This window comes from Puma concolor, chromosome C1 (genome assembly GCF_028749965.1).
Source record: "Puma concolor isolate L17-30 chromosome C1, mPumCon1.1.hap2, whole genome shotgun sequence".
In the NCBI taxonomy this organism is placed as follows: Eukaryota; Metazoa; Chordata; class Mammalia; order Carnivora; family Felidae; genus Puma; species Puma concolor.
In genome coordinates, this window is record NC_141674.1 from 42,266,295 (window position 1) to 42,289,579 (window position 23,285).

The window sequence follows — 23,285 nt, forward strand, 5'->3', positions numbered from 1 at the left end:
TGTAGTTTCTCCATGTATTTTTATTGACACTTTCTGAGCACTTGCTGGTCTCCAGGGCTACAGAAACTTTGCCCTAAGTTCCCATCTAATGTCTTCCATCATCCATTAGGATGGTTCCATCAAGAACCATTCAGTGGTTCCTGAATGCTGGTGGGCCCCAAATTTCAAAATGGATTTACTTCTATCATAACTAACCACTGGGGAATAATTTTTGCATCTAATGTGTTTCAGTCATCAAGCAATGTGAACACTGTTTCTATAACATGTTTGTGGTAGTGGTTTCTATTTTAATAATAATGGTAATGAGATTTTTAGGGACTGAATGTGTGGCCAGAAAGGCCAAAGAATAGAGCAGGAATGATAATGCCCAGTTTAGAGCTTGGGAATCTGAGGCCCTGAGAGGGAAGAATCTGTCTGTGATGGCACTGGACCAGGTGCAAGCTTCCTGGCTCTACCAGTCTCAGCCCCACAGTTTCATCCTAAAAGGAACTACTTTTACTTAAGGGACAAAATCTTTTAGGAGCTGCCCAGAAACCTTTAGAAAACATGCTCAGAATTTAGAAGTAATAATGCAGGTTTCACAATGGTGCTGTAAGAAAGGGAAGTAATGTTAAAGTCACAAAATATTTTTGCCCTTTAATAAGATAAATTTCTAAAAAAATATTTTATTCCATATTTTGTTCATTTCAGTAATTCTGAAGAAAGCATGTCTTGCGCTAGATAGAAGAATTTAAAATGTAAAGCTATTTGGGTTGTGCCTGGTTCCCAAATGCCCAGGAATCACTGATCTCTGATGTTTGGTTGTTACATTAGGACAAATCTTGGGACAAGGAGGTGGAGTAGGCTCCTCCCACTACCAGTGACCCCTGCATGCCTTGGCTGCAACAAAGGCCTTTTAAGAATCTCAGTTTCCAAGTCCAATGGGCGGCTTTGTCTTGCCTTCCTTAGCCTGGAGGTTCTGTTTTCCAAAAGCAAAGGGTAATGAAACAGACTGAAGTAAAACAGGTTGTGAAGGGAAATCCTTGAGGCACAGAAAACTTCCTATCACATTGGAATAGGGCATTTCTAGCACAGGCCTGGGTTCAAAAATTCCTAGGGCTGGTTGTTGAAACCTTTGAGGATAAATAGCCACAGCTGTCCATGTGGCCCTCTTAGTAAGCACCATGTTGGGTGCAAACCCTTAGGGGAAGACTAGGTTGGGTCAGGAACCCTCCTGACCACCCGTCTTTGCTCTAGGTCACCTTAAGAAGCCCAACAATCCTTTTTAATTCTAGATTACTGCTTGTTTGACACACAGATAGGATTGCAATGAAGTGTTAAATCTCACATCTGTGGAAATGTTGGTAGTTCACACATAGGTAAGTAAGACTGGCCAGAAAGCTTTTAGAAAACTGTCTTGTCATTCCTGTCCTGTTATCCACTAACAGCTCTACTCTTAAGGGCAGGAAGCATGGTCCAGCCCTATCCTGGGAAAAGACACATAAAAGCTCAATCCCTGAGCTGTGCTTATGCAATACTATAGTGACCAGTAAGCTGAATGTATTTGCTTCACTCGTAGCCTTTAAAAAATCTTGAGGAATGCTTTGTTGAACCTAAGTTAATGCTTCAAAAAAAGGGGGGGGGGGGAATGAGATATTAAAGTTTATTTCTAAGAAATGCAAAATATTGCAGTTTTGAATATTAAATCTATTGTAATTTACAAATCCCTCCATCGTCTCCATCCATTCAGAAAAACAAAGCCAAAGGAGGATCTCTTAGGAAGGAACTAAGGGATTCTTCTCACTGATCCTCGGAAGACACAAGGCTTCCCCTTGCCCTCTCTCAAAAGAGGAAGCCATAGCAGCAGTTTCTATCAATTAACAAATGTTACTGCCACTCCTGCTTTAAAAGTGACAGGGAACAGGGCTTTTATTTAGGACTTTGATGATCACTCTTCATATAGAGTGTAAAACCCCTATAATGAATTAGATCTAGTTTCTTAAATAAAAACGGCTACATAAAATTACATACATATATATATATGTATATGTATATATATATATATATATATATATATATATATTATTTTTTTTTCTTCTAGTTAACAGTCATTTAGTCTTAAATGCATGGACCAAACCCGAGATCCAACCTCACCCTTATTTCCCACCACACATTCCCTCCTCCTCCACTGAAGCTCTGGGAAGCAGGGAGGCGAGTGCAGCAGCAGTCAGGAACCAAGGCACAGGCACAGCTGGGGTAAACGGAGTCATGTGGGATAGGCTGCCACTGACTAAGCAGGAGTCACGGAACCCTGCCTGCACCCTAGGCAGGGGGTTTCCCGATCACCCTCAAGTTCTCCCATCCCTTAGTTAGACCTTTTAAAGGCACATCCAGAGACGCTGCAACTGGAGGCTGTGGTAAGCTCCACACAGTTGCCAAACAGGGGTTAAGGGGCTGTAAGACTCAGTCACAGAGCGATGAGGCTATCCTTGCCTTCTCTCAGCGGGAGGGGGAGGCAAGGGAAGGGGGGAGGGGACTCCTGGAATCCAGGCCTGCTTTTGTGGAGGTCCAGGGAGGGGCCAGCAACAGGAAAAGACCTTGCTGTGTGTCAGTAATGCACATACTTAACAGATCTTTGGTGCTTGAGTAGCAGCATCTTCCTATGTACAAAGGCTTCTGTAGCCAGCAGAGCTGAGAAAAGTATGCTCCTGCACACAGTTGCTGGCCTGACTCCTCTCCCAGTACTGACAATCTCCTGCACAAGGGCACAAAGCATACACAGTAAGTCTAAACCGCAGTGAATATGCTAACAGTTTAGAAAAGATTTCCTGTGACAGACCTGGGAAGGTTAACTTCCCTTCCCAGTTCTCTTGAGGATCATGAGAAACTCAGCCCAAGCCCTACCCAACAGTTTTGCCTCCTAGTTGTCCTCACAGATGAGAAATTCCTACGTCTTCTCCCCAGATAGGAGGGGAGTACTGGAAGGGTCTCTGAGGGCAGAAGTTTGAGGACTTAGATGGATGCCCACCTTATAGGCCTCTGGGCTCCAGGACCAGCCAGTTCTCAGTGACCATCTGCACATCCTGGCCACTCAGAGGCTCCCGCAGCCTCACTTTCACCTCCAGCTTGCCCCCAGTGGGCTTCCTTCCATCCAGGACCTGTGAGGACCACAGAGGGAGATGATAAGTGAGATGGGCCAGGGGCTGGGAGCAGACCGCTCCCTATGCTCACAGGAAAGAAAGGAGCTCAACTGTCCTTCAGTGTCAACACAAGAGTCTCCATGACAATGCTGCCCTCCTGCTTTTTGGTGGTTTTAGTCTTATAAAACCTGCTTTTTGGTGGTTAAGTCTTATAAAAACTAACATGGAAATCCAAAGAAGTGTCAATGCTCTAAAGAGACAAGAAACCCAGAGCTCTGCCCACTCAGTTTCCTCACAGTTCCTGGAAAAAATGCTCTGGCTTCATGCTATAGCCTGAAAACCACTAAGCCCAAACCCATACTTCACAGATGGCTCAGAAAGTAGTGAATGGTAAGGCTACGAAACCACCGTGTGGCAAGGTCAGGACTAGAACCCAGGCCAAGCGTTCCTTTCCACCCATCACACTGCTCCCTTCCTTCCAAGCAGGAGCCTGGGCTGCTAGAGTACAAAGCAGGACTACAGGCTCAAGAAGTCTGCCTGTAGTTGGGCAAACACAGAGCAGACCTGGCTTAAGAACATCCCCCCACCGGGCCCCCCCAAAACAGGCAGGGAGTGAGGGCAGGCACACTGTAGAGGGAAAAGCCCTGGCCTACAAATGCATCAGCAAGGATCTGGGCTGAGGTCTGCCAGGGACACAATATTTGTGCTTACGGAACACCCTTGTCACTGGACCTTAGTTTCCTCACCTGTCATAGACAAGCTCTCAGAGTCCCTGCCTATGAAATTCACGTAAGTTCATACAAGTTTAAGGAGCTGTCTGGAGCCAATTCCTAAACACAGACTAGCTGCATTCTTGTGGGCCCCCAATCTGGAACTACCTTATCAGCTTTATGTCCAGAGCCTATTCCACTTCTTCATGATGGCTAGACAACTGCTCCACCCACAACTCTGCCCCCAAAACCTAGGAATTTATGTATGCCAAGTTGACAGCAATGATCAGACCCCTCAAGAGCCACCATACCTGGGAGCTTAGGTGACTCAGAGTATTGTGGAAAGAGTATCACTGCTTCTTGTGATGCTATGAAATTTTCTCAGATCCTTTAAATCTCTTCATTTGTGAAACAGGAATAGCACCTAGTCTACAGCGCATTTGTGGATATTTTTTCATTAATGGGCACAAAAAACCTACAGTAGGGAGTGGATGTTCAGTGAATGTGGGGTATTTGCCAAGTCGTCTGGTTTGCCCATCCTACCTCCACAATCTCTCTGATCTCACACTCATTCTCCAGCCGCTCCAGCTTCAGGTGGGCTGTGCCAACCAGCTTGTCACTTCTGAAGAAGGATCTGGGGAACCAAGAATCAGCAGGGTATTGGACTGGGAAAAGCAGGGAAGGCAGGAATGAGCTGGCTGTGCCCAATGCAGGAAGACTGAATAGCAATAGGGGCAGCAACAGAAGCCCTTCCTTCCACCCAGCCCATCTTGGCAATGTACCTGACAAGGGCCTCACCCTTTGTGGAAGATTTCAAACTTGATTCCTTTGCTTTGGATCACCCTCCTGAAGCCCCGGTGGTTTCGGTTGATGTTTAGTTTGAAGAGCTGATCAAATTCTGCAATGGGAGAAGACAAGAAGTGGCGTGGGCTCCCAGGGATTTCCTGGACCCAGAGGTCCAGAGTTGGCCTCCCCTCTCTCTGCCAGCAATTCAAAGGGACTGCATCAGAGGGTGGTAGAGCATCTAGGTCCTGGCCTTGAAAGTCCACTCGGACAATTTTTGTAGTCTTATTAGACACAGATTATACCAAAATGGGATTCAACTCCCATTTCCACCACCTCCTTGCTATGGGGCCCTAGGCAAGTCCCTCTACCTCTCTGAGCCTCAGTTTCCCCAACTACTTTTATCTCCCAAGTTGAGTAAACCAGCTAAGAACAGATCTGAAAGCACTCTGAAAAAAAAAAAATGCTGCACACATATCAGAGAAGAAGAGAGAAGAGAAAGCGGTCCTCACCTGGAGAGTTTGTGTTCTTCACCACAGCTGTTTTGCTTTTTTGAGCCTGGTCCTAGAGCAGTAAGATGGGAGAGGTAAGGGTAGTTTGAAAAAACAGCTGTATAGGGCAAAGAACTCTAGGCTAAATGTTGAGGGAAGTGACTTCCCCCCGTGAAGAATGCATCCAAGGGTCTTTAAACCGCTCCCTGTAGCCAGACCTCCCAGGGAATGCAGAGAAATTGTGCACAGGGTCCTGGATGGAAGATGGGTGCCGGGGGATCCTACCTCTCCCTGAACCTCACCGAGTTAGGGTAGTGGAACTCAAACCGCACAAAAGCATCCAAGTCATCAGGAGTCACTCCTATGAAGGAGAAGTGAGAGTCAGGGTCAGAAGAAGTACCACAGAGCCTAGTGCTTAATATGGAGGATGAGCCAATGCCTCTCTATATTGACCGGGGGTGAAGTGTCTGGGCACCAGTCTGAAGTAAAGGTGGCTCTTGGGCTACCTGAAGGGGCTGGGAGGTTCATTCCCCGGACAATGATCAGATGCATTTCTGTGCTGTTGAGTTCTGAGAAGATCCTACAGCCAAGAAACAAGGAGAAAGCACAAAGTGAAGCAGGTGGTAGGAAAAGGTCCTCTCTTCCAGCGCCTATTTGCCTGCCCAGTGGAGAAGTGGTCAGGAGAGTAAGCCCAGGGAAGCAAAGATTGTCTGGGCTAACGGTGGCAGGGCTGGTATACAGATAGATCTCAGACCTATATGACCTCCAGTCCAGAGTTCCTTCCACAGCCACCACCCAGCTCTGAGCTTCTCACAGGCAGGTAGCTAAGCCCACTCCTCCCAACCCCAGCGCCTATGGCCAGGCCAAGCCTGGGAAGCCTCACTATAGGGGCCTAAGTCTCCAGTCCCTTGTCCTATCCCTGCATGGAGCCACTGTTTCCCTTAGGCTTTGGCACCTCACAGTCTGGAATGTCTTCAACTCAAAGTGGTGGCCGGGAGGGTCAAGGCCCTGAGCCTGGGCCAGCTGCAGGATCTCAAGCTGCTTCTTACGGTCCTGAGCGAGTTTCTCAAACCTGACAGGGATGGGTGGGCATGTCAGCACTGCAGGGCTCACTTTCTCCTTCCCACCCGATAAGCCCCAGCCCGAGGCCTTGCACTTACCGGGTAGTCTCGGCCACATTGCCCTGGTGCATGAACTGCTTGGAGAATAGCAGGCACTTCTAAAAACAAGGGCCCAGAGTGACTGCAGAGCCCACAGTGGAACATCTAGGTTGGCATTTGAAGCCTGACTTCTGAAAGTCCCAACCTTCTTCTGTAGCCTCACCCCTCCTTCTCCCAACACCTACCATATCCAAGGCCACTGTTCCCAAGTTCCATCAGACTCTTCTGCCTAAGTTTTTGTTGTTTCCTTTCCTGAGGATAGCCGTTCCCCAAAATTCACTTAGCAAACTCCTATTTTTCCTTCAAAACCTAATACAAACATCACTTCACAAGCAGACTTAAAGGCAGCAGTTCAGATAGATATACACATACAAAAATATACATCTATATCCATCTCCCTTGAAACTTTCTTCCTCCCATCTATAAAGTACTTTACCCATTGTCACACAACCAGTAAGTGGAAGAGCTAGAATTTGAATCCAGGCCTATTTGATCTGGGCCCCATAACTTTACCCAAAGGATGCTGTGGGCACTGAAAGGGGAAGACAGACCAGCAGTCCACTGACCTCATGTTGCTCCAGAAGCATTTTTTGTAGCTGGGCATATACTTCCTCAGCCTTCTGGGAGAGTCGCAGGTCCTCATGGTGAATGAGGATGAAGTCACCCTCCTCATCCGTCAAGGGTGAAGGGACCTGCTCAGGTCACAAGGCCCCTCAGGGGCCCCAAGAGTCAGATTATTCCTCTACTGAGCCTAACAAATGCAGAAGCAAAACTAAATGTTTCTCCAGTTTCTACTAACCTCCAGTGATGGGAACTCATTGCCTCCCCATTCTATCCCAAGCTTTGCTCTGCTTTCCACTAGCCTTGCCATGCCTCGTCATCTCTGACCACAGGCAGCCCGCCTGGCCTTCCCTGGTCTCTCTTCAGGCAATGGGGTAGAGCAGCATAAGCAACAAGCTCTTTCTGTCTGCATCCTATCTGCATCGCATCCCCTCCAAGCAGCTGCTTCATTCACCGCCCTGCCTGTCAAGGCTGCCAATGCCTCCTCTGCCTGAAAAGTCCAGCTGCTTAAACAAGTGAAACTCACCTTGGAGAAGTCCACAGGTCGGCCAGCTCGTCGTACCTGGGTGATCTGAGCTTCAAGGCATTTGGCTACCCGCAGATGGGCTTTGGCCTGCTCCAGGTCCTGGCTGCGCTTGGCCTGCAGGGCTGCCCGTTGGTATTGCAGTTTCCGTGCCTCTAGCAATGCCAGCTGCTCGCGCACTGAAGGGCAAGGGATAATGGTTAGAATCATGCCTGTCCCTCACTACAGTCTTCACTCTTCCATCCCTCTTCTCCCCAACTCACCAGAGGGACTCAATGATTCCTTAGAACTCGAGGCCTTGGTCTCTGGCAGGGCACGGAATGAAGGGACCACAGGCTGTGCTGGCTTCTTGGCCACTGGGGCCTGGGCTGGGAGCTTATCCTGCATGTTCCCGGGAAGCTGTCACACAGAATCTGTTCCCCACCCAGGCTCTCCTCCTAAGGCTGCATTAACTTACAGGGTTATGTGGACTGAACCAGGGCTCTGGAGTTAGACTTGGTTTGAATCTAGCTCTGCTAACCCCTAGCTGGGTACCCTTGGCTAAGTTTTTTCTCTGTAAAGCAGAAGAAAGCATACCTACCTCCCCGGGCTTGTTAGTATGGATAACAACAGGGTCTGGGTTTACCCCTCATCTGGGGTTTCCCCCCACCAGCCCCTGGAAGTCCCAGGCCCTGAGCCAAACCTCATCCTCATCCTCATTTTCCTCTGCTGGGGCTGTATCCTCCGAGGAAGCCAGTTTCTGGGCAGCTGCTAAAGTAGCTGCCACTACATCCCCATCAGTGCCCACAATGGGCTCCAGGCCAGGAATGGGGGGGAATCCTGTGGAAGAAAAGACAGCTGGAAGAGGATAGGTAGCCTTGGGGAAGCACAGGCTGCTGTGGGCCTTGGCTGGGTCTTCCTGGCCATGGCTGGGAGAGGTGGCTCCCACAGAGTAGAGGCAGATACAGGAGAAATCATTTCCCCTTCCCCCTTTCTTGCTCAGAGACCTCCTCAAAAAGCCCCTAGCCCAAGCCCCACTCACCTGGAGGAACAGGTAACTCAGCAAAGTCAACTCTCCGTCCTGCCCGGTGTGCTCGAATGGCATCTTGATATTGCTGCAAGGGAAGGAAGGGAGAACTTACAGTGGGCTGCAGTCTACAGGCTCCACACAGGGAGAGGAAGACTGAAAGCAGTCCTAGAAGGAAAAAGACCCCAGAGGCAGTAGGAAGTCCAGAAAGAGAGACAGATAGATGGAGACTCAAAGACCAGGACTAACTGCAGCAACAGAAGGCTGACATGGGGCAGGGGTTGTGCAGCTGTGGGCCCACCTTGGCAATGCGCTCATGCATCCGGGCCTTGCGCTCATCCCCACTGCCCCGGGCCTGGATGCCTGCCTCACGGTACTTGTTCAGTCTCTGCTGCAGGGCATCCAGCACTGTCTGTGGCTCAGCAGGGACCACTTGAAAGGATACAGGAGATGGTGTCAGTTCTGCTGCCTCTCTCCAGGTCCCCCACTCCACAGTCCCACCATCCCATCCTACCTGGGGCTGCTGGAGTGTCAGGGGCCATCACTGGCTGCACTCGCTCCACAGCTGGGGGTACAACTGAGGGTTCTGTGAGGGCCTTGGAAGCCTGTGAGAGGGGCTTCAGGTCTGGGGACACAGAGTAGAGGCGTAGATGGGGGTCCCTGGGCAGCCCCAGCCCTGAAATTTCCCCCCAACCTCACCCTGAGCAGGCCCCACCCCACTGGCTCCATACTGACCCTCAGGTGCCGGGGGTATGGCACTCAGGTCCACAGGCTGGCCCTTCTCCAGGGCCTCCAGGACTGCACCAAATCTCTGTAATAGGAAAAGCAGATGTGGGCATAAAACCAGGGTAAACTCTGGGCTGAAACCTCCTCCCCTCCCTCCCTGCCCCCGACCAGACTTACTCCAGGTCACTGTGGCCCCCTATGTGAAACAAAGGCTTGAATACAGGGCCTCTGATTCAGACATCATACCTTCCCAATCCTCATGAGCTCTCGGGCACGGTCTAAGTCTCCAGCCCGCTTGGCATTCAGGGCAGCCAATTTATACTCTCTCTGTCGGGCTGACAACAGGGCCTGTGGGTCTGGGTCTGAATCAGATGGGGCAGAAATGCCAGGACTGCCCAAGAGGCTTGTCTCAGGTTGGCAGGGGTTGTCTATTAAGAAACAAAAAGGCCGAAGACGGGGCATGAGGGTCAAAGAAGGTACATACCATGGGTTCCCTGTGCCTACTGCCTACAGATCTGGTTGGCCTGAGAACCTTTCAGAGAAGGTGCATCTGATGACAATGGACAGTGTGGCAGGATGGGGAGGTGGGCCATGGGCTCTGACTCGAAACTAGGATAGAACCTAAAGGTCTCCAGATACCTGGCTCCATCATGAAGGGAGCTGGGGCATCTGCCTCAGGGTTCCTGTCAGCTGTTTCCTGGGCGGCCAGCTGTTTCTTGCCCAAAGCCACTGGAGGTGGAATCTCATCCTCACTGATCTTCCTGCCTTTCCTCACAGCAGCCAGTTGGGACTCCAGAGTCTGAGAGAGAGAACCCAGAAATCCAGCCAGCCATCTTAGCCTGAACCCTGCTTGAAGACAGGCCAGGAATCCTTCACCTCCACAAGCCAGAGGGGAAGCGCCTCCCCTCTTGTTTCACCCACTGTCCTCTGCCCCACTCCACGCAGCCCTGCTCTCTGGCAAGGCCCAACCCACCTTTAGGCCACGTTCACAGCGCCTGGCTTTGGCTGCTTCACCTGCCTCCTTGGCACTGGCTGCAGCCTCCCGGTAGTTGTGGATCCGATCCTCCAGCAGAGCCTGCAGTCCCTGAGGCCCTCCAGCCTGTAGATACTTCAGTTCAGGGCATGGCCACTCCAGGGCCAGCTAGGCCCCTGCTGCTCCCTCCCTGCAAGGAAGCTGCCCCAGAAAATGGAGCTCTTGGATTCAAGGAGAAGGAAGAGCCTAAAAGCCTCAAGCTACGAGGCAAAGACTCACTGGAGAGGCCAGAGGCCGTGTCAGAGGCAAACACAGAGGCCTGGACAGTCTGTGGAAGCCAGGAAATGGCTGTAGGGGGTGGTTTGGGAGAACAGAGAGGCCTTTGAGGCTGGCCAGCCACCAAGCAGTTTCTCAGGCTTTGTCTCTGCTTGGGGCAGCTGCTGGAGGGCCCTGGGAGGGGTTATTGCAGCCTTCCTATGCAAACCACGCTACATGCATGTTATACACAGACATGTAGGGGCATCAAAGGCACACAAGATCCCTCCAGAACCTACCTGAGCTGCTGGGACTGAAGCTGTTAGTAGAGCTGTCTGTCCTGGAGGTTCAATGTTTTCCTGTCCCTTCTCTTCCTCAGAGCCACCTGGGCTGGCTGTCTTATCACCATCCAGTGGCCCAGCCTCCTCACCTTCACCCAGGACCTCCTGCAGCTCAGTCTGGGGAGACACAAGTCTCAGGAGCTTGGAAGCCTCATGGCCATATACATGATAGGATATAAGAATAAAGGGCCTTTTCCCCACAGCGATATTTCCCAATATCAGTCACTGTGCCTAAAAGTCCTTTTTACCATTAATCTGACCAAGGAGAGCCTTAAAAACAGTAAACACTACAAATCTAAAAATCCCCAAATGCATAGTTCAGACCACACACCAAAGAGGATTAGTCTCACAGTGTAGTTGGGAAAATGGGCCCAAAAAGAGCAAGGCACTCACTCAACCTCAGAACACACGAGACAAACCCCAGGCCTCCTCCACAGGTTTGACCACAGAGCCCTCAGACACAAGCCTGGCAGACGCACCAGCAAGTCTGCATCGTCCTCCAGCCCTTCCTCCTCCTCCTCCTCCTCCTCCACATCCCGCATACAGTCCGCAGCCAACTTCTCGATGTGGGCCATAGGCAGGGGGGCTGAGGGAAGAGGGTTACAGAGGCTCAGGGCAACTCAGAAAAAGTCCATGAGGAGTGTCTTCAATTCACTGTGACAGCAAGACACACCCAGGTAGAAATCTTCCTTCCCTTCCACAGCCAAAGTCCCACCTGGAAAATTCCTGCTCTTCCTTTGTGACCCAGCTCAAAAGACCCTCAGCTGGGAAAGCTTCCTGGCTCCTCCAACAAGCAATAAGCTGTTCCCTTCTTGGCATTTTTGTGTTGTAGTTATTCATAGACATGTCCATCCATTCCCCCCACCACACCTTTCACATATGTAAGATTTTTAACATCCACTGAAGCTTCACAACAATTATGCAAGATAAATAATATGATCTCCATTTTAAAGAGTGAACTGATAATAAAACCAAAGATAATCTTCCTAACAGTGCAATCCTAGTAGGGGGCAGAGCGATGACTCAAACCCAGGCTCATCTAATCATCTACTTACACATTTGACACAATTTCTGTGAATTTATTATGTGCCCAATGCAGTCCATGCTGAGCCCCTCCTCTGTACTGGGCCCTGGCTACATCTAAGACAGGAGACCTGAGTCAGAGAATCAGACTGCTGATTGTCCACAATGGGGAGGGGGGCAGTCAGAGGAGTGAGCTTCCCTTCACACAGGGGAAGATGGCCTCTTGGTGGGAATGCTGCACAAGAATGGATATCAGAAGGACCAGGATATCTAATGGGCTCCTGCCAGTTGTGAGGAGAGAACCTCTCTACCTGCCTGAACCCATCTGGTCCCAGCACTGAGCCAGCCCAATGACACAAACTCACCCTGCCCCTTGGGTGCTGGCTTCTTGTCAGTGACCCCTGCTTCCCCTGTGAGGGCCAGTAGTTCAGCCTCCAGGTCCCCATCATCTTCAGTTTCCTCCATCCCCAGCAGCATGTCCTCTGGGCTGAATTCCACAAAGAGCCCCAGCTGAGAGCAGAGAAGGGTTCTTAGGAACCATACAATGAGGCCCAACCCCAGGGCCAGTCTCAGGCAGTCAGTGACTCCTTCACTGTGTGTGAAGCCCAATGTGCAAATAGGGAAACTGAGGCCTGAAACATTAGCCTTTGGAACAATTATCTCCCTGGTGACTATAAAGAACCCAGTAAGACTACACTGCCATTATTATTACTCACAACATAATAGCACTAGATGCCAGGCACTGTACTTAGCACTCTATATAATTATTTTCATTAATTCTCACAATCCTGAGAAGTAGGTCCTATTTTATTTTAATTGCGGTAAAACATATCTAACATACAAATGATCATCTTAACCATTTTCTTTAAAGCTTTACACCCAACATGGGGCTTGAACTCAGGATCCCGAGATCAAGAGCTACCTGCTCCACTGACTGAGCCAGCCAGGTGCCCCTCACCTTAACCATTTTCAAGCGTACAGTTGAGTGGCATGAAGCCCATTCACACTGTTGGGCTACCATCACCATCATCCATCTACAGAACTCTTTTCATCTTATTAAACAACTCCCCTCTTCCCCCTCCCCCTGTCCATTACCATTCTACTTTCTGTCTCTATGAATTTGACTACTCTAGGAAAAGGTAGTCCTATTTTTATCTCCAAGTTCAGATGAAACTGAGACAGCCTTGTAAGTGGCAGACCTAGAATTTAAAAATAAAGGTCTTATGACTTCAGTGTATGCTCTTTATCCCACAACCTCCCTTACTCGCCTCTTTTAAGACATTAAGAATGGACTAAGAAGTTTCAGGACTTCGACCCAGAAGAAATAAAGGGAGCAGATTAGAGAATAGACTTCTGTCTCCCACCTGGGCCACAGCCCTGTGTCCCTAAGCAGCAAAACTCTCCAGGCACAGTCCTCAAGCCCCGGTATCCTTGGCTAGCAAGCAAAATCATGGCAGTAAATGAGAAACCCATAACAGTGCTGACACCCCATCAGAACACCCTAAATTTGGTGGTTCCTGAATCCTCCAGATCACTCATAGGGAGATGGCCATGGCAGGAGGATGCCTGGGTTGAAACACAAAAGAGTTCAGGCCTCATCTCCACAGGTGGGTGGCAGGGGCTAGTCACAGGGTCTCTGCCAACTGTAGGAGGAACTGCTCAAAGTCTCTGCACTAATGGGGAAGTCAAACAGGTGACCCCGTTTGCCCAAGCTGTCTAGAGACCACCCCCCACCCCCACCCCCAACCTCAGGCCGAGAAGTGAAGGAGGCTGTGTGTGTCCATACCTGCTTTGCAGCTGCCACACCCTGACCACTGGCCTGAGGGCCTTTCCGAGGTCTTGGCCCTGGCATCTCGACAGCCTAGACACCTGTCTGGTGGGGAGAGGAAGAGACTCAGACTGGAGCAGCCTATAAGCCCCACCTCCAATACTGCAACCTTGTGGTAAGGTGTGGTTATAGTAAACTCCCAGAGAAAAAAAAGCAATGTTTAACACCAAAGGATGAAATACTAACTCTGGAATCATAGCAATGAAGCAAGCAATATGGGAGACGGAAGGGATGGGACCCACCTATTAATGGGTTTAAGCGGGGACTGTGGACACACAATAAAACTTACTGAACTGATTGACCAATTTGGATTAAACCCAAGAGGTTGAGTGAGGGGGAGTGGCATAGGAAAGTAGATTCAGGAACAGGGCTGGTACAGGCTGGGTGGGATTCCAAAAGGCTCTAAAACTGTGCCAAACATGGTAGCCATCTATGGCTTTTAACTTTAAATTAATTAAAATTTAAAGTCCAGTTCCTCAGCTGGTGGCTACCACTGGCCAGCACAAACACTGAACATTTTCATCACCACACAAAGTCTAATAGACATTCTGCTCTAGAGAAATCTGACTCAGCATTCTGATTCAGAGATCTCACAACCTTTCACAGGAGTATGTGAAAATCTGTGCTGGGCACTGGGAGAGCAGGAATGAATCTGACATGTCTCAACCCTCAAAGAACATTTACATGGTGGGGACAGCCTCTTCAGTGGACAAAAACCGCACAGGGTAGCTCCAGGGAACCGGGATCCCCAGCAGTGGCCAATTATCCAGCACAGACAGAAAAGGCATCTTAGAGAAAGTGATGCTTGTGCTGCGTCATGAAAAAGTTGGAGGTAAGGAAGGGGTATGGAATTCCAAAAAGAGGGAACAACCTGACAGTGGTTCTAAGGTGAGAAACAGTGTGGTCTCCACAAGAAAGCTAAAGACCTGGGATTACTGGGGCATAAAGTGTGAGACAAGAAATGGTACAAGCGAAGCTTGTAATCTCTACAGGGGGCAAAACAGAAAAACCTTTAAGCCTAAAGGACGTTTGGCATTATCCTGAGGGCAGTGGACGTGAAGGGACCAGGTCAACGACTCAGAAACTCGCTGGCGAAAGAGGGGAAGGGGTAGGAGGAGAATGGAGGCTGGAAGCCTTCTCGGTACAGAACATCTCGCAACGTTCCCGCAAAAGAGGTGAGCAAAGGGAGCACGGGAGACAGAGAAGCGGATGGATTCCACCGTCAGAGAGTAAAATCTACAGCGCTCCGAGGTTAACTGGATGTGGGCGCACGGGATGGGGCGCTCAGGGTAACTCCAAGCGTCAGAGTTCACGGACTTAAATGAATGGCGGGCCGTCACCTGAGCGGGGGGCACGGAGCGAGCGAACTTGGGGAAGAGACGAGGTCAGTCAGACATGCCGAGTCTGCGGCTCCGGGGCAACGGGTAGGGCCGTCGGTGTTGGGCCCAGATTCTGGAGAGAAGCGGATAGCGGAAGCCGCAGGGGAGGCGAAGCCGAGGGACCCCACTCCGGAGCGGCAGGACGCGCAGCCCTGCCCGGCCCCAGGCCTCCATCTCCCCCGCTGCCCGGTATCTCCCCTCGCCGAGGGGCAGGTACGCTGCATACCTCGCGGCGGATCCAAAACCTGCCCGGGCCTTATCCACCCGGCTTCGCCTAGGGCTCCCGCGGCCCCCGGGCGGCCGCAGTGGCAGCGGGTACAGCTGCTGCCGTGACAGGAAGCGACTCTGCGGGAGACTGCTCGCGCCCTCACACGTGACTCCGCGGCCCGTAAGGCGCGCACTACGCATGCGCAATACGAGGTGGGCGTGACGAACCAACAGGTGACTCCAAGGGCGAGGTTTTCCAACGCGCAGGCGCCTTTGGCAGGTAGGGCGAGGCTTGCGGAGAGGGTCGTTGGTTGGTGTTGGGTTGTAGCGCTGAGGGCGCAAATGCAGTAGGTTCGTCCTCTGCCTTTTGTATTTACAAGTTCCTCGCTATGCTTCCTCCCCTACTCCCAGTATGAAGCCCCTGGGCGCACTCTCCAGACCTACATGGCCTCACGCTCTCGCCCCGCCCCACTCTGAATGGAGGCGGGGCTTGTTTGCCACCCTCGTCAGTGTTGTCTTTGTAAATGAGTCTAGAGAAATAGAAATGGGGCTCACCATTTGTTTCCTAATCATTCAGCAACTGAATGTACCTTTTCCAGTCAGAAGGCGGGTTGAACACCTAAGATAAGACTGGCAGTGTTCATTGAACCTCTTCATGAAGTCGCTTCAGTTTAAAACCGAGATAACGCCTATAACCAGCAGGGCGATGAAATGGCGGGTGGATGGGGCGTTAAAGAGAATCTTCATCTTAAAATCTTGCAACGCGCACCTGCCTAAATTCCAAACTTTTAAGCTATTACTGTTTTGCGGTTTGTAGTTAGAGGTTTAAAAAATCTCCCAGTTTTTTTTGGACAAAGGGCTTTTCCATCTCCTTACTGCTTTTGGGTGATTTTCCAAGGAGACCGTCTTTACCACTTTAAAAATTGAAGTTTCACTCCCATATTTCTTCTCATTAAACGTTTTATAGTGAAATATTTAATATATACACAGATCTACAATATTTGCTTGAATGCAAGCTCCATAAAAACATAAAATTCTCCCACGTTCTCTCCGGTGCCTAGAGCAGTGCATGCATGGACATGGTAGGTACTCAAAATAAATAGTTCCTATTTTTTGTGTGAATTGACATAAATACGAGGGTGCCTACCACAGTTTAAGAAAAAACCCAGTACAATAGAGTGGAAAGCTGAGCTGTCAGCACAGAGCCCGCGGTAGGCCTGGAATCCATAAACTGTGAGCTCATGACCTGAGCCAAAGTCTGACCTTAACTGACTGAGCCACCCAGGTACCCCTACAATGAACATTCTTGTACACAACTCCTGGGGTACACATGTTTTTTAGGGTAGGAGTGGGATCGCTGGCTCATAGGATTTCTGCATTTTCCAGATTAGATATTACCGAATTATGTCCAACGTAGTTTCAATTTATATTCCCATCAGTGGGGCGTTTGGGTTCCAGTTGTTGCCTTATTGTCATGGAAACCTTCTCTAATACACGTGGAAATGTTTTGGCTTGCAAGTCTCATTTACTATGTTGCCATTTTGTTGGTCATTCAGTTTTCTTTGTAGATGACTCATTTTTCCTTTTTATTATGTAATTCTTCATTCTGATACGGATCCTCCTTTATATGCAGTTATAAATATATGTGCATATTTTTTTCTTAATTGAGATTTGCAGATATTGTATTTCACTCATAAATATTTCATCATAATTCTAAGAACAAGGGCATTCTCCTACATAACTACGGTATTTTCCACTCACAAAGTTTCACATTTACATAATACTTACATAATATATAGTCCATAGTTTTGTTTATAATTGTATCTCTTAAGTCCAGACCCAATCAAGTTTCACACAGTACATTTAGCCATGTCTCATTTCCCTATTCTCCCATGGTTTTTTGGTCTTTTGTGATACTATTTTTGAAGAGGAACAGTTGCTTTGTGTAATATTTTCCCCCAATTTTGATTTATCTGATAATTTTCTCATCAGCAGATTTGGGTCAAACACTCCTGGCATGATTATTACATCATAAGGAGGTTTTAGATGTCTGTTCCACTGTTGGCTGGAAATATAAATATGAGAATTGCAAAGTAACACAAAAAACCCTGCCAAGATTTTGACTGCAATAGATCTGTATTTAGAGATTAATTACATCTCTTTATTACATATATTTCTTGATACCTTATATTTTGTGCCTTCTAAGTTTATTTAAATATTTGTTTTTATGATAACTTTTAAAAATTATATTTTCTAGCTATTTGTTGGTATGGATTATTTGTCACTGGTATTATTTCCAGCAGTTCTTTTTTATAAACTAAGTTTGTTATATTTACATTGTTAAAAAGATACATGACATACAGTAAGTCTTCCTCTAATCCCTGACCATAGCCATCTAGTTCTTGTCCAGAGGGAACCAATGTAACCAATTTCTTACATATTCTTCCACAACTATTTTATACAGATACATATAATTGTGTATATACCACCTTACCATTAAGTAAATGGCAGGGCCACTAACAAATAAAAATCACAAGGAGGGCTTATAGTAGGAAGGATGGTTTGGTTTTATAATCTGATGTTTGTAATGTCTGCAAACTTCTCAAACGCTCTAGAAAAAGCAAATTATTTAATGGAAAATTCCAAAATACATGACAGCCATTTCCATTCAGTATACTTTGCTACAATTTGATGTGCTTAGAAAAAGGAAATCAAGCTCTTTGAAAACATCTGATCACAGTCCTTCCTTGTGAAGCTCTTCACTCCTTCAGCGCGTACAGCACATCATCCTGGCTGACATTGAGCCGCACACGAAGGAGCAGGTCATTCCTGCTGGACTCCACAAGGAGAAGGCGACAAGAGCCTAGATGAGAGCACACTGCCATTGTCTCTGACATGGTAGGGTACGGAAGTCCCTCCATTCTGCACAGTGCCACGTGTTGACTGTATACCTAGAAACAAAAAGCAAATCTGAGGTCAAATGCCAGAAAGTTTAAGAGGAAAGGTAGTCCTGATTCTGTACCTGATCATTTATCTCTTCTTTTAGGAAAGTCAGACACTTCTTGTCCAGGATACTCAATACCCTGAAAGCATCAACAGGTGCCCCAATGGGGCACAAATGCAGGGGCAGAATGCTATTCTGGCTTTGGAATCAGAGCAGGTCTGAATCCTGGTTCTACCATTCACCTAAATATGCAACCCTGGGCAAGTGATTTCACTTTTTGAGCTTCAGTTTTATCTATTAAATATACTGCCACATCCCTCATGTGTTAATGGATATAAAATATCTAGTAATTGTCACTCATACAAACAATCCTAGTCTCCAGGGAGAATTGAGAGTTCCAATTGAGATTTTCATAATTCAGGTTAAATTTTACTACAAGGGTATTTTCCTTAGCAGATAATAGCACACAGGTACTAAAGCACGACCTCTGGAAAAGCAGAAAGGCCCAGGAAGAATGCTGCACAAGACAGGCAGGAAGATAATGGGAAACAGATTCCTAAAGCGCCCCAGTGTGTCAGGCAAGTCTGAAGCACTTCCTGGTCACTCTTATTCTATTTATAAATCACCCCAACCCCCACTCCCATCCAGGCTGGGAGCTTCTCAGGAGCCAGGGATATTGACCAATTCAGCTCAGGGTTCCTGGATCACATCACAGGATTGACACACTGCAGATGTTCAGGAAATGTTTACAAACTGAAGTGAAGGCTGCTTTCTACAGAAGAGCTGTCTCAGGCCCTAGAAGAACAATAATGGGCAAACATAACCAACACCTAAATGTTTAAAACAGAATTTAAAGAAAACGTGAAAGGAAGTAAAGAAATAGCTGGAAGGAAAATGTTTTCCTGACCTCTCCATTTGTATGTCTAAAACATAGTGACACACACACACAAACATATACACTCCCAGGTATACACTCAAACACCTTCAATAATATTTTAAGGCAGCTCATTACCTATGGACACTAGTTTTCAACAGAACTCTAAGGTACATGCCCTAGTGATTCCTTTTACTTGATACACCTGAAACTATGCTCAAAGGAGGTCTGGATTGGTCTAATTTGTTTTTAAAATGGGTCATTCTGGGGAGGCCTGGGTGGCTCAGTCCGTTAAGTGTCAGACTCTTGATTTTGGGCTCAGGTCATGATCTCATGGTTCATGAGATAGAGCACCATATGGGGCTCTGGAAAATGGAATTTTCCATTAAATTAAGATTCTCTCTCTCTCCCTCTCTCTACCCCTCCTCTGCTCATATTCATTGGCCCCCTCGCCCTCTCTCTCTAGCACATAAATAAATTAAAATTAAAGAAAAAAATGGGTCATTCTGAGAGCCTTATCCCCACCACACAAGCTTTATTAGGGCAATATCTCTTGTTCCTACTCATCTTTAAATCTCTTACTCCTAAAACAGTATCTGGCACATAGTACTCCTTCAATCTAATATGCAGAAACCAGTTGCTAAAGGTCTCTTCTCATACAACTAAATAAAAATATCACATAAAAATAGGTGTTGGTCTGATATTCTGTAACATAACAGGTTGGCACAAATAAAGACTAACTGTTACACAGTGATTGAAATTCCCACCCATTTAAGAAACACCAAAACCAAAATCTAGAAGGATTTGGAAAAAAAAAAAAAAAAAAAAAATCACTTACCTGTTGAAATGTTGCTTCTTCTAGTCCTGATCGGCGGAACTCAGCAAGTATGGCTCTCAGGAAACTCTGTTCCAGAACAGAGGAGTTTCTCAAAGAAAATGAGATGTGAATTCTCATAAATGGCTATACCACCAGCCCAGAGAAAAGTAAAATATTAAGTTTTTCTGTCTTTAGAGAAAAGAGAAGAAAAAACTGGGAAATACTTTCTCCTATATTATTCAGCAAGTTTTCTCCTACCCCCTAAAGTTTCAAGATGATATAGAAAATGCCACTTCGGAAGCCAGGCAACACAGCAACTGTATCTGGAAATATACCAGCACACTCATTTCATGAGTAGAGTGTATCATTCAGTGTAAGAGAACTAGTCCAACAGCATTTTACTTCACTCAGTAAGTGGTCACAGTTCTCCTCCTGTACGAAGTTTGCATTTCTTTATTTTTTCTTTTATTTATTTATTTTTTTAACGTTTATTTATTTTTGAGACAGAGAGAGACAGAGCATGAACGGGGGAGGGTCAGAGAGAGGGAGACACAGAATCTGAAACAGGCTCCAGGCTCTGAGCTGTCCTGATGCGGGGCTTGAACTCATGGACCGCAAGATCATGACCTGAGCTGAAGTTGGCCGCCCAACCGACTGAGTCACCCAGGCGCCCCTCTTTTATTTTTTTAAAAGTTTTATTTACGTAATCTCTACATCCCATGTGGGGCTTGATCTCACCTCAAGATCAACAGTCACACATTCTTCTGACTGAGTCAGCCAGGTGCCCCAGATTTGCATTTCTATTTCTCTGTAGACTATGCCCCTTAAGAAAAGGATAGTGTCTGGGGCACCTGGGTGGCTCAGTCAGTTGATCGTCTGACTCTTTATCTCAGCTCAGGTCTTGATCTCAGGGTCGTGAGTTCAAGCCCCATGCTGGGCCGTGCACTGGGTGTGAAGCCTACTTAAAGAAAGAAAGAAGTGGGGGAGGGAGGGAAAAGGACAGTGTCTTCAGTAAATGCAGTTCTGAATGAGTAAAAGCTTAGAAACTTCTATGGCCTTCCTAGAATGTGGACCTCTCCAGAGGTTTTCCAAGGAAGGTCCAGGGTCAGGAAGCAAAAGAATCTTACTTTTTAAAACACTGAATACATTTTGACATATAACATTATGTACTTTTAGGATTTACAAATGTGTTACTCTGAAACATTTGTATATTGTAATATAATTGCCTTTACAGCTATACTTACCAAGTTACATAATCATAGTACAATATTGTTATCCACATCCATTAGAAGCAACTTACTTGATGGCAGTGATATATGATGACGAAAACATCTCATCTACTGCTTGCAGCAAGTGGGCTACAGTGACCAGGCCAGGGGAGTCGGGCTTCTGGCAGGAGAACTCACAGATCTCTGTGGCACGCCTACAAATGTCCAGGCAGCGTCGTGCATCTCCAGAAAGGGCTGCTACCTACAAGAGGGAATATTTTATTCCTTGAGGTCCCTTTACCATCTCAGCCCAGGGGAAAAACCAACAGGTTCTGTGTTCAGCTAAAAAGGAAAGGCAGTGCTGGGAATGGGCTTAAGCCTGATGTTATGTACTTAGACCCAGTAGGAACCTGGTGGAAGCCCGGGTATAAATTACTAAAATGTACCTGGGGCTCTTCCTTTAGTCCAAACCTTTATTTTGGGTTTACAGATAAATCCATAATGGAAAGGGCAGGGATTCTCAGCTTTATTTAAAATTTGGGGGGCGCCTGGGTGGCGCAGTCGGTTAAGCGTCCGGCTTCAGCCAGGTCACGATCTCGCGGTCCGTGAGTTCGAGCCCCGCGTCGGGCTCTGGGCGGATGGCTCGGAGCCTGGAGCCTGTTTCCGATTCTGTGTCTCCCTCTCTCTCTGCCCCTCCCCTGTTCATGCTCTGTCTCTCTCTGTCCCAAAAAAAAATAAAAACGTTGAAAAAAAAATTTTTAAAAAAAAAATTTGGGATATGGGGGCGCCTGGGTGGCTCAGTCTGTTGAACGTCCAACTTCAGCTCAGGTCATGATCTCCTGGTTGGTGAGTTCCAGCCCTATGTTGGGACTCTGTCTCCTCTCACTCTGCCCCTTCCCCACTCATGTGGCACATGCACACGTGCTCTCGCTCTCAAAAAAGTAAATAAATAAGACTTAAAAAAAAAAAAAAAAAGAGGGAAGGGAGCCACAAAGCTGAAGGACACAGAGGATTCTGTGGTTAGATGAATCAGACCAACCCACAATGCCAACAACTCCGCTGTTGCTCCTTTCTTTCCACATGCAGATTCCCTTCACAGGGAATCCTGTACTCTGCCAAACTGACTCAGAAAGCCACTTGCACTTTAAATTTCACAGAGGGAATTCCTGGACTCTGCAGCCTGCAAGGATCTCAGTATTCCAATATCGGCCAGCAATCCCCACCACTTGCCCAACAACAATCACAGGTAACGATGTCCTGCCTGACAACATCCTGAAATGATTACTTCCTTCCAAAATTCCATGTTAAGTTTAAAACAGCAAATTGTATAGGCATATAAATACACAACACACCAAGATTAAAAGCAGTCACTTGAGGGAAGTGAGATTATAGGAGTCTTTAAATGTTTTGTGTATATTAGTTTCCAGAATGCAAATTTAAGACATTCTAAAGGTCACTCTTCTAGTAACCCAAGACAAGAACAGGAGTATCAGTTTATATTCTTCCTTTCTCTAATTTCCCATTTAGTTGGTAAAGATGTCCCATGGATGTTTCCACCTATCACTTCTTCCCTCCAATCAGCATTCCCACTGCCTTGTGAAGCAGCACCGTGTAGTGGCTTGTAACATGGACTCAAGAGCTACCTCAAAGAACAAAGAACAAAGTGAACAGGTGACCCTGGAAAGCAAGAAAACACCCAAAGCAGTTCTTGCCCAGTTCTTATCCACAAACTTTGATGACCATAAATCCCCCTTTTTAACTGCTCTGGGGTGCAGGAGACGAAAGAAAAGCTAGGGCCCATCCAACATGGAATCTAACAGAAGACCCTGTATAAACTTGGGCTGTGACCTCCAATACAGCCTCAGCTTGAGGGTGAATGAAAGACCCATCATGCAAGAGATGGCAAGAAAAATGGCCTGTTTAGACCTTGGTGCTAGGTAGGTGTAAAAACCAACCTATAACTACAAGCCTTCCCATGGATTTGAAGCCCAAATTTCTGTTGTGTCTCCTAAAAACCTCAAGTGGAGAATTTTGTTTAAAAACGGTCCCAGTTGATAGTGGCCCTTGGTAACTGACAGAAGGAAAAACAAAACAAATTCTAAATGAACTAATTTCAACCCAGTCCTCAATTCTTAGAGAAAGCCCTAAGGAACATGAGCATACAATAGAAAAAAACAAAACAACAACAAAAAAAAAAAAAAAAAAAAAAAATTCAAGACCCAGAAATAAGGAAACAAGGGCACATATGCAGGGAAACAGTAATCAATAGGATTAGATCCACAAAGACTCAGGTAAGATACAGAACATAAGATACATTTGTTTCTTTATGTGTAAAGAAATGGAAGAGAGGTTTGAAA

The 23,285-nt window shown here is 47.2% G+C and overlaps 2 protein-coding genes across 9 annotated transcripts in view; both read right to left on the reverse strand.

Annotated features, from left to right (window-relative positions):
* CC2D1B (coiled-coil and C2 domain containing 1B) lies at positions 1–15,244 on the reverse strand. Of its 3 annotated transcripts, none has more exons than XM_086716984.1 (25): positions 15,105–15,244; positions 13,458–13,544; positions 12,037–12,181; positions 11,128–11,234; positions 10,607–10,765; positions 10,053–10,178; positions 9,719–9,878; positions 9,326–9,507; positions 9,089–9,164; positions 8,868–8,978; positions 8,655–8,785; positions 8,369–8,441; positions 8,030–8,166; positions 7,611–7,728; positions 7,351–7,526; positions 6,830–6,955; positions 6,264–6,322; positions 6,059–6,175; positions 5,610–5,683; positions 5,406–5,464; positions 5,125–5,176; positions 4,628–4,727; positions 4,373–4,463; positions 3,008–3,137; positions 1–2,734 (listed from the first exon to the last, which is right to left on the reverse strand). In XM_086716984.1, exons 2-24 carry the CDS (start codon positions 13,521–13,523, stop codon positions 3,009–3,011), a joined length of 2,574 nt encoding a protein of 857 aa, XP_086573110.1. In that variant the 5' UTR covers positions 13,524–13,544; positions 15,105–15,244; the 3' UTR covers positions 1–2,734; position 3,008. The 3 variants fall into 3 exon arrangements, with proteins under 3 accessions (XP_086573110.1, XP_086573108.1, XP_086573109.1); XM_086716982.1 differs by having other exon boundaries at positions 7,611–7,746; XM_086716983.1 differs by having other exon boundaries at positions 7,611–7,746; positions 13,458–13,540; positions 15,105–15,242.
* Positions 15,245–17,694: 2,450 nt separating this feature from the next.
* Positions 17,695–23,285, reverse strand: part of ORC1 (origin recognition complex subunit 1) — a 33,458-nt gene continuing 27,867 nt past the window's right edge. For 4 of the 6 annotated variants that reach the window (XM_086716987.1, XM_086716985.1, XM_086716986.1 and 1 more), the window contains 3 exons: positions 21,021–21,190; positions 19,742–19,829; positions 17,695–18,036 (listed from right to left, as the gene is read on the reverse strand). In XM_086716987.1, the coding sequence (XP_086573113.1) occupies positions 17,845–18,036; positions 19,742–19,829; positions 21,021–21,190 (450 nt within the window). In that variant the 3' untranslated portion in view covers positions 17,695–17,844. The other 2 variants (XR_015254699.1, XM_086716989.1) reach the window with 2 other exon arrangements.

What these genes read in the sequence shown, in the direction of transcription:
- CC2D1B (XM_086716982.1), bottom strand. Translation starts at nt 13,523, where the DNA reads ATGCCAGGGCCAAGACCTCGGAAAGGCCCTCAGGCCAGTGGTCAGGGT. An exon ending in GCTGTGAACGTGGCCTAAAG is followed by an intron (nt 9,879 to 10,052) that starts GTGGGTTGGGCC and finishes TCTCTCTCTCAG; the next exon opens with ACTCTGGAGTCCCAACTGGC. An exon ending in GGAATCATTGAGTCCCTCTG is followed by an intron (nt 7,527 to 7,610) that starts GTGAGTTGGGGA and finishes CTTGCCCTTCAG; the next exon opens with TGCGCGAGCAGCTGGCATTG.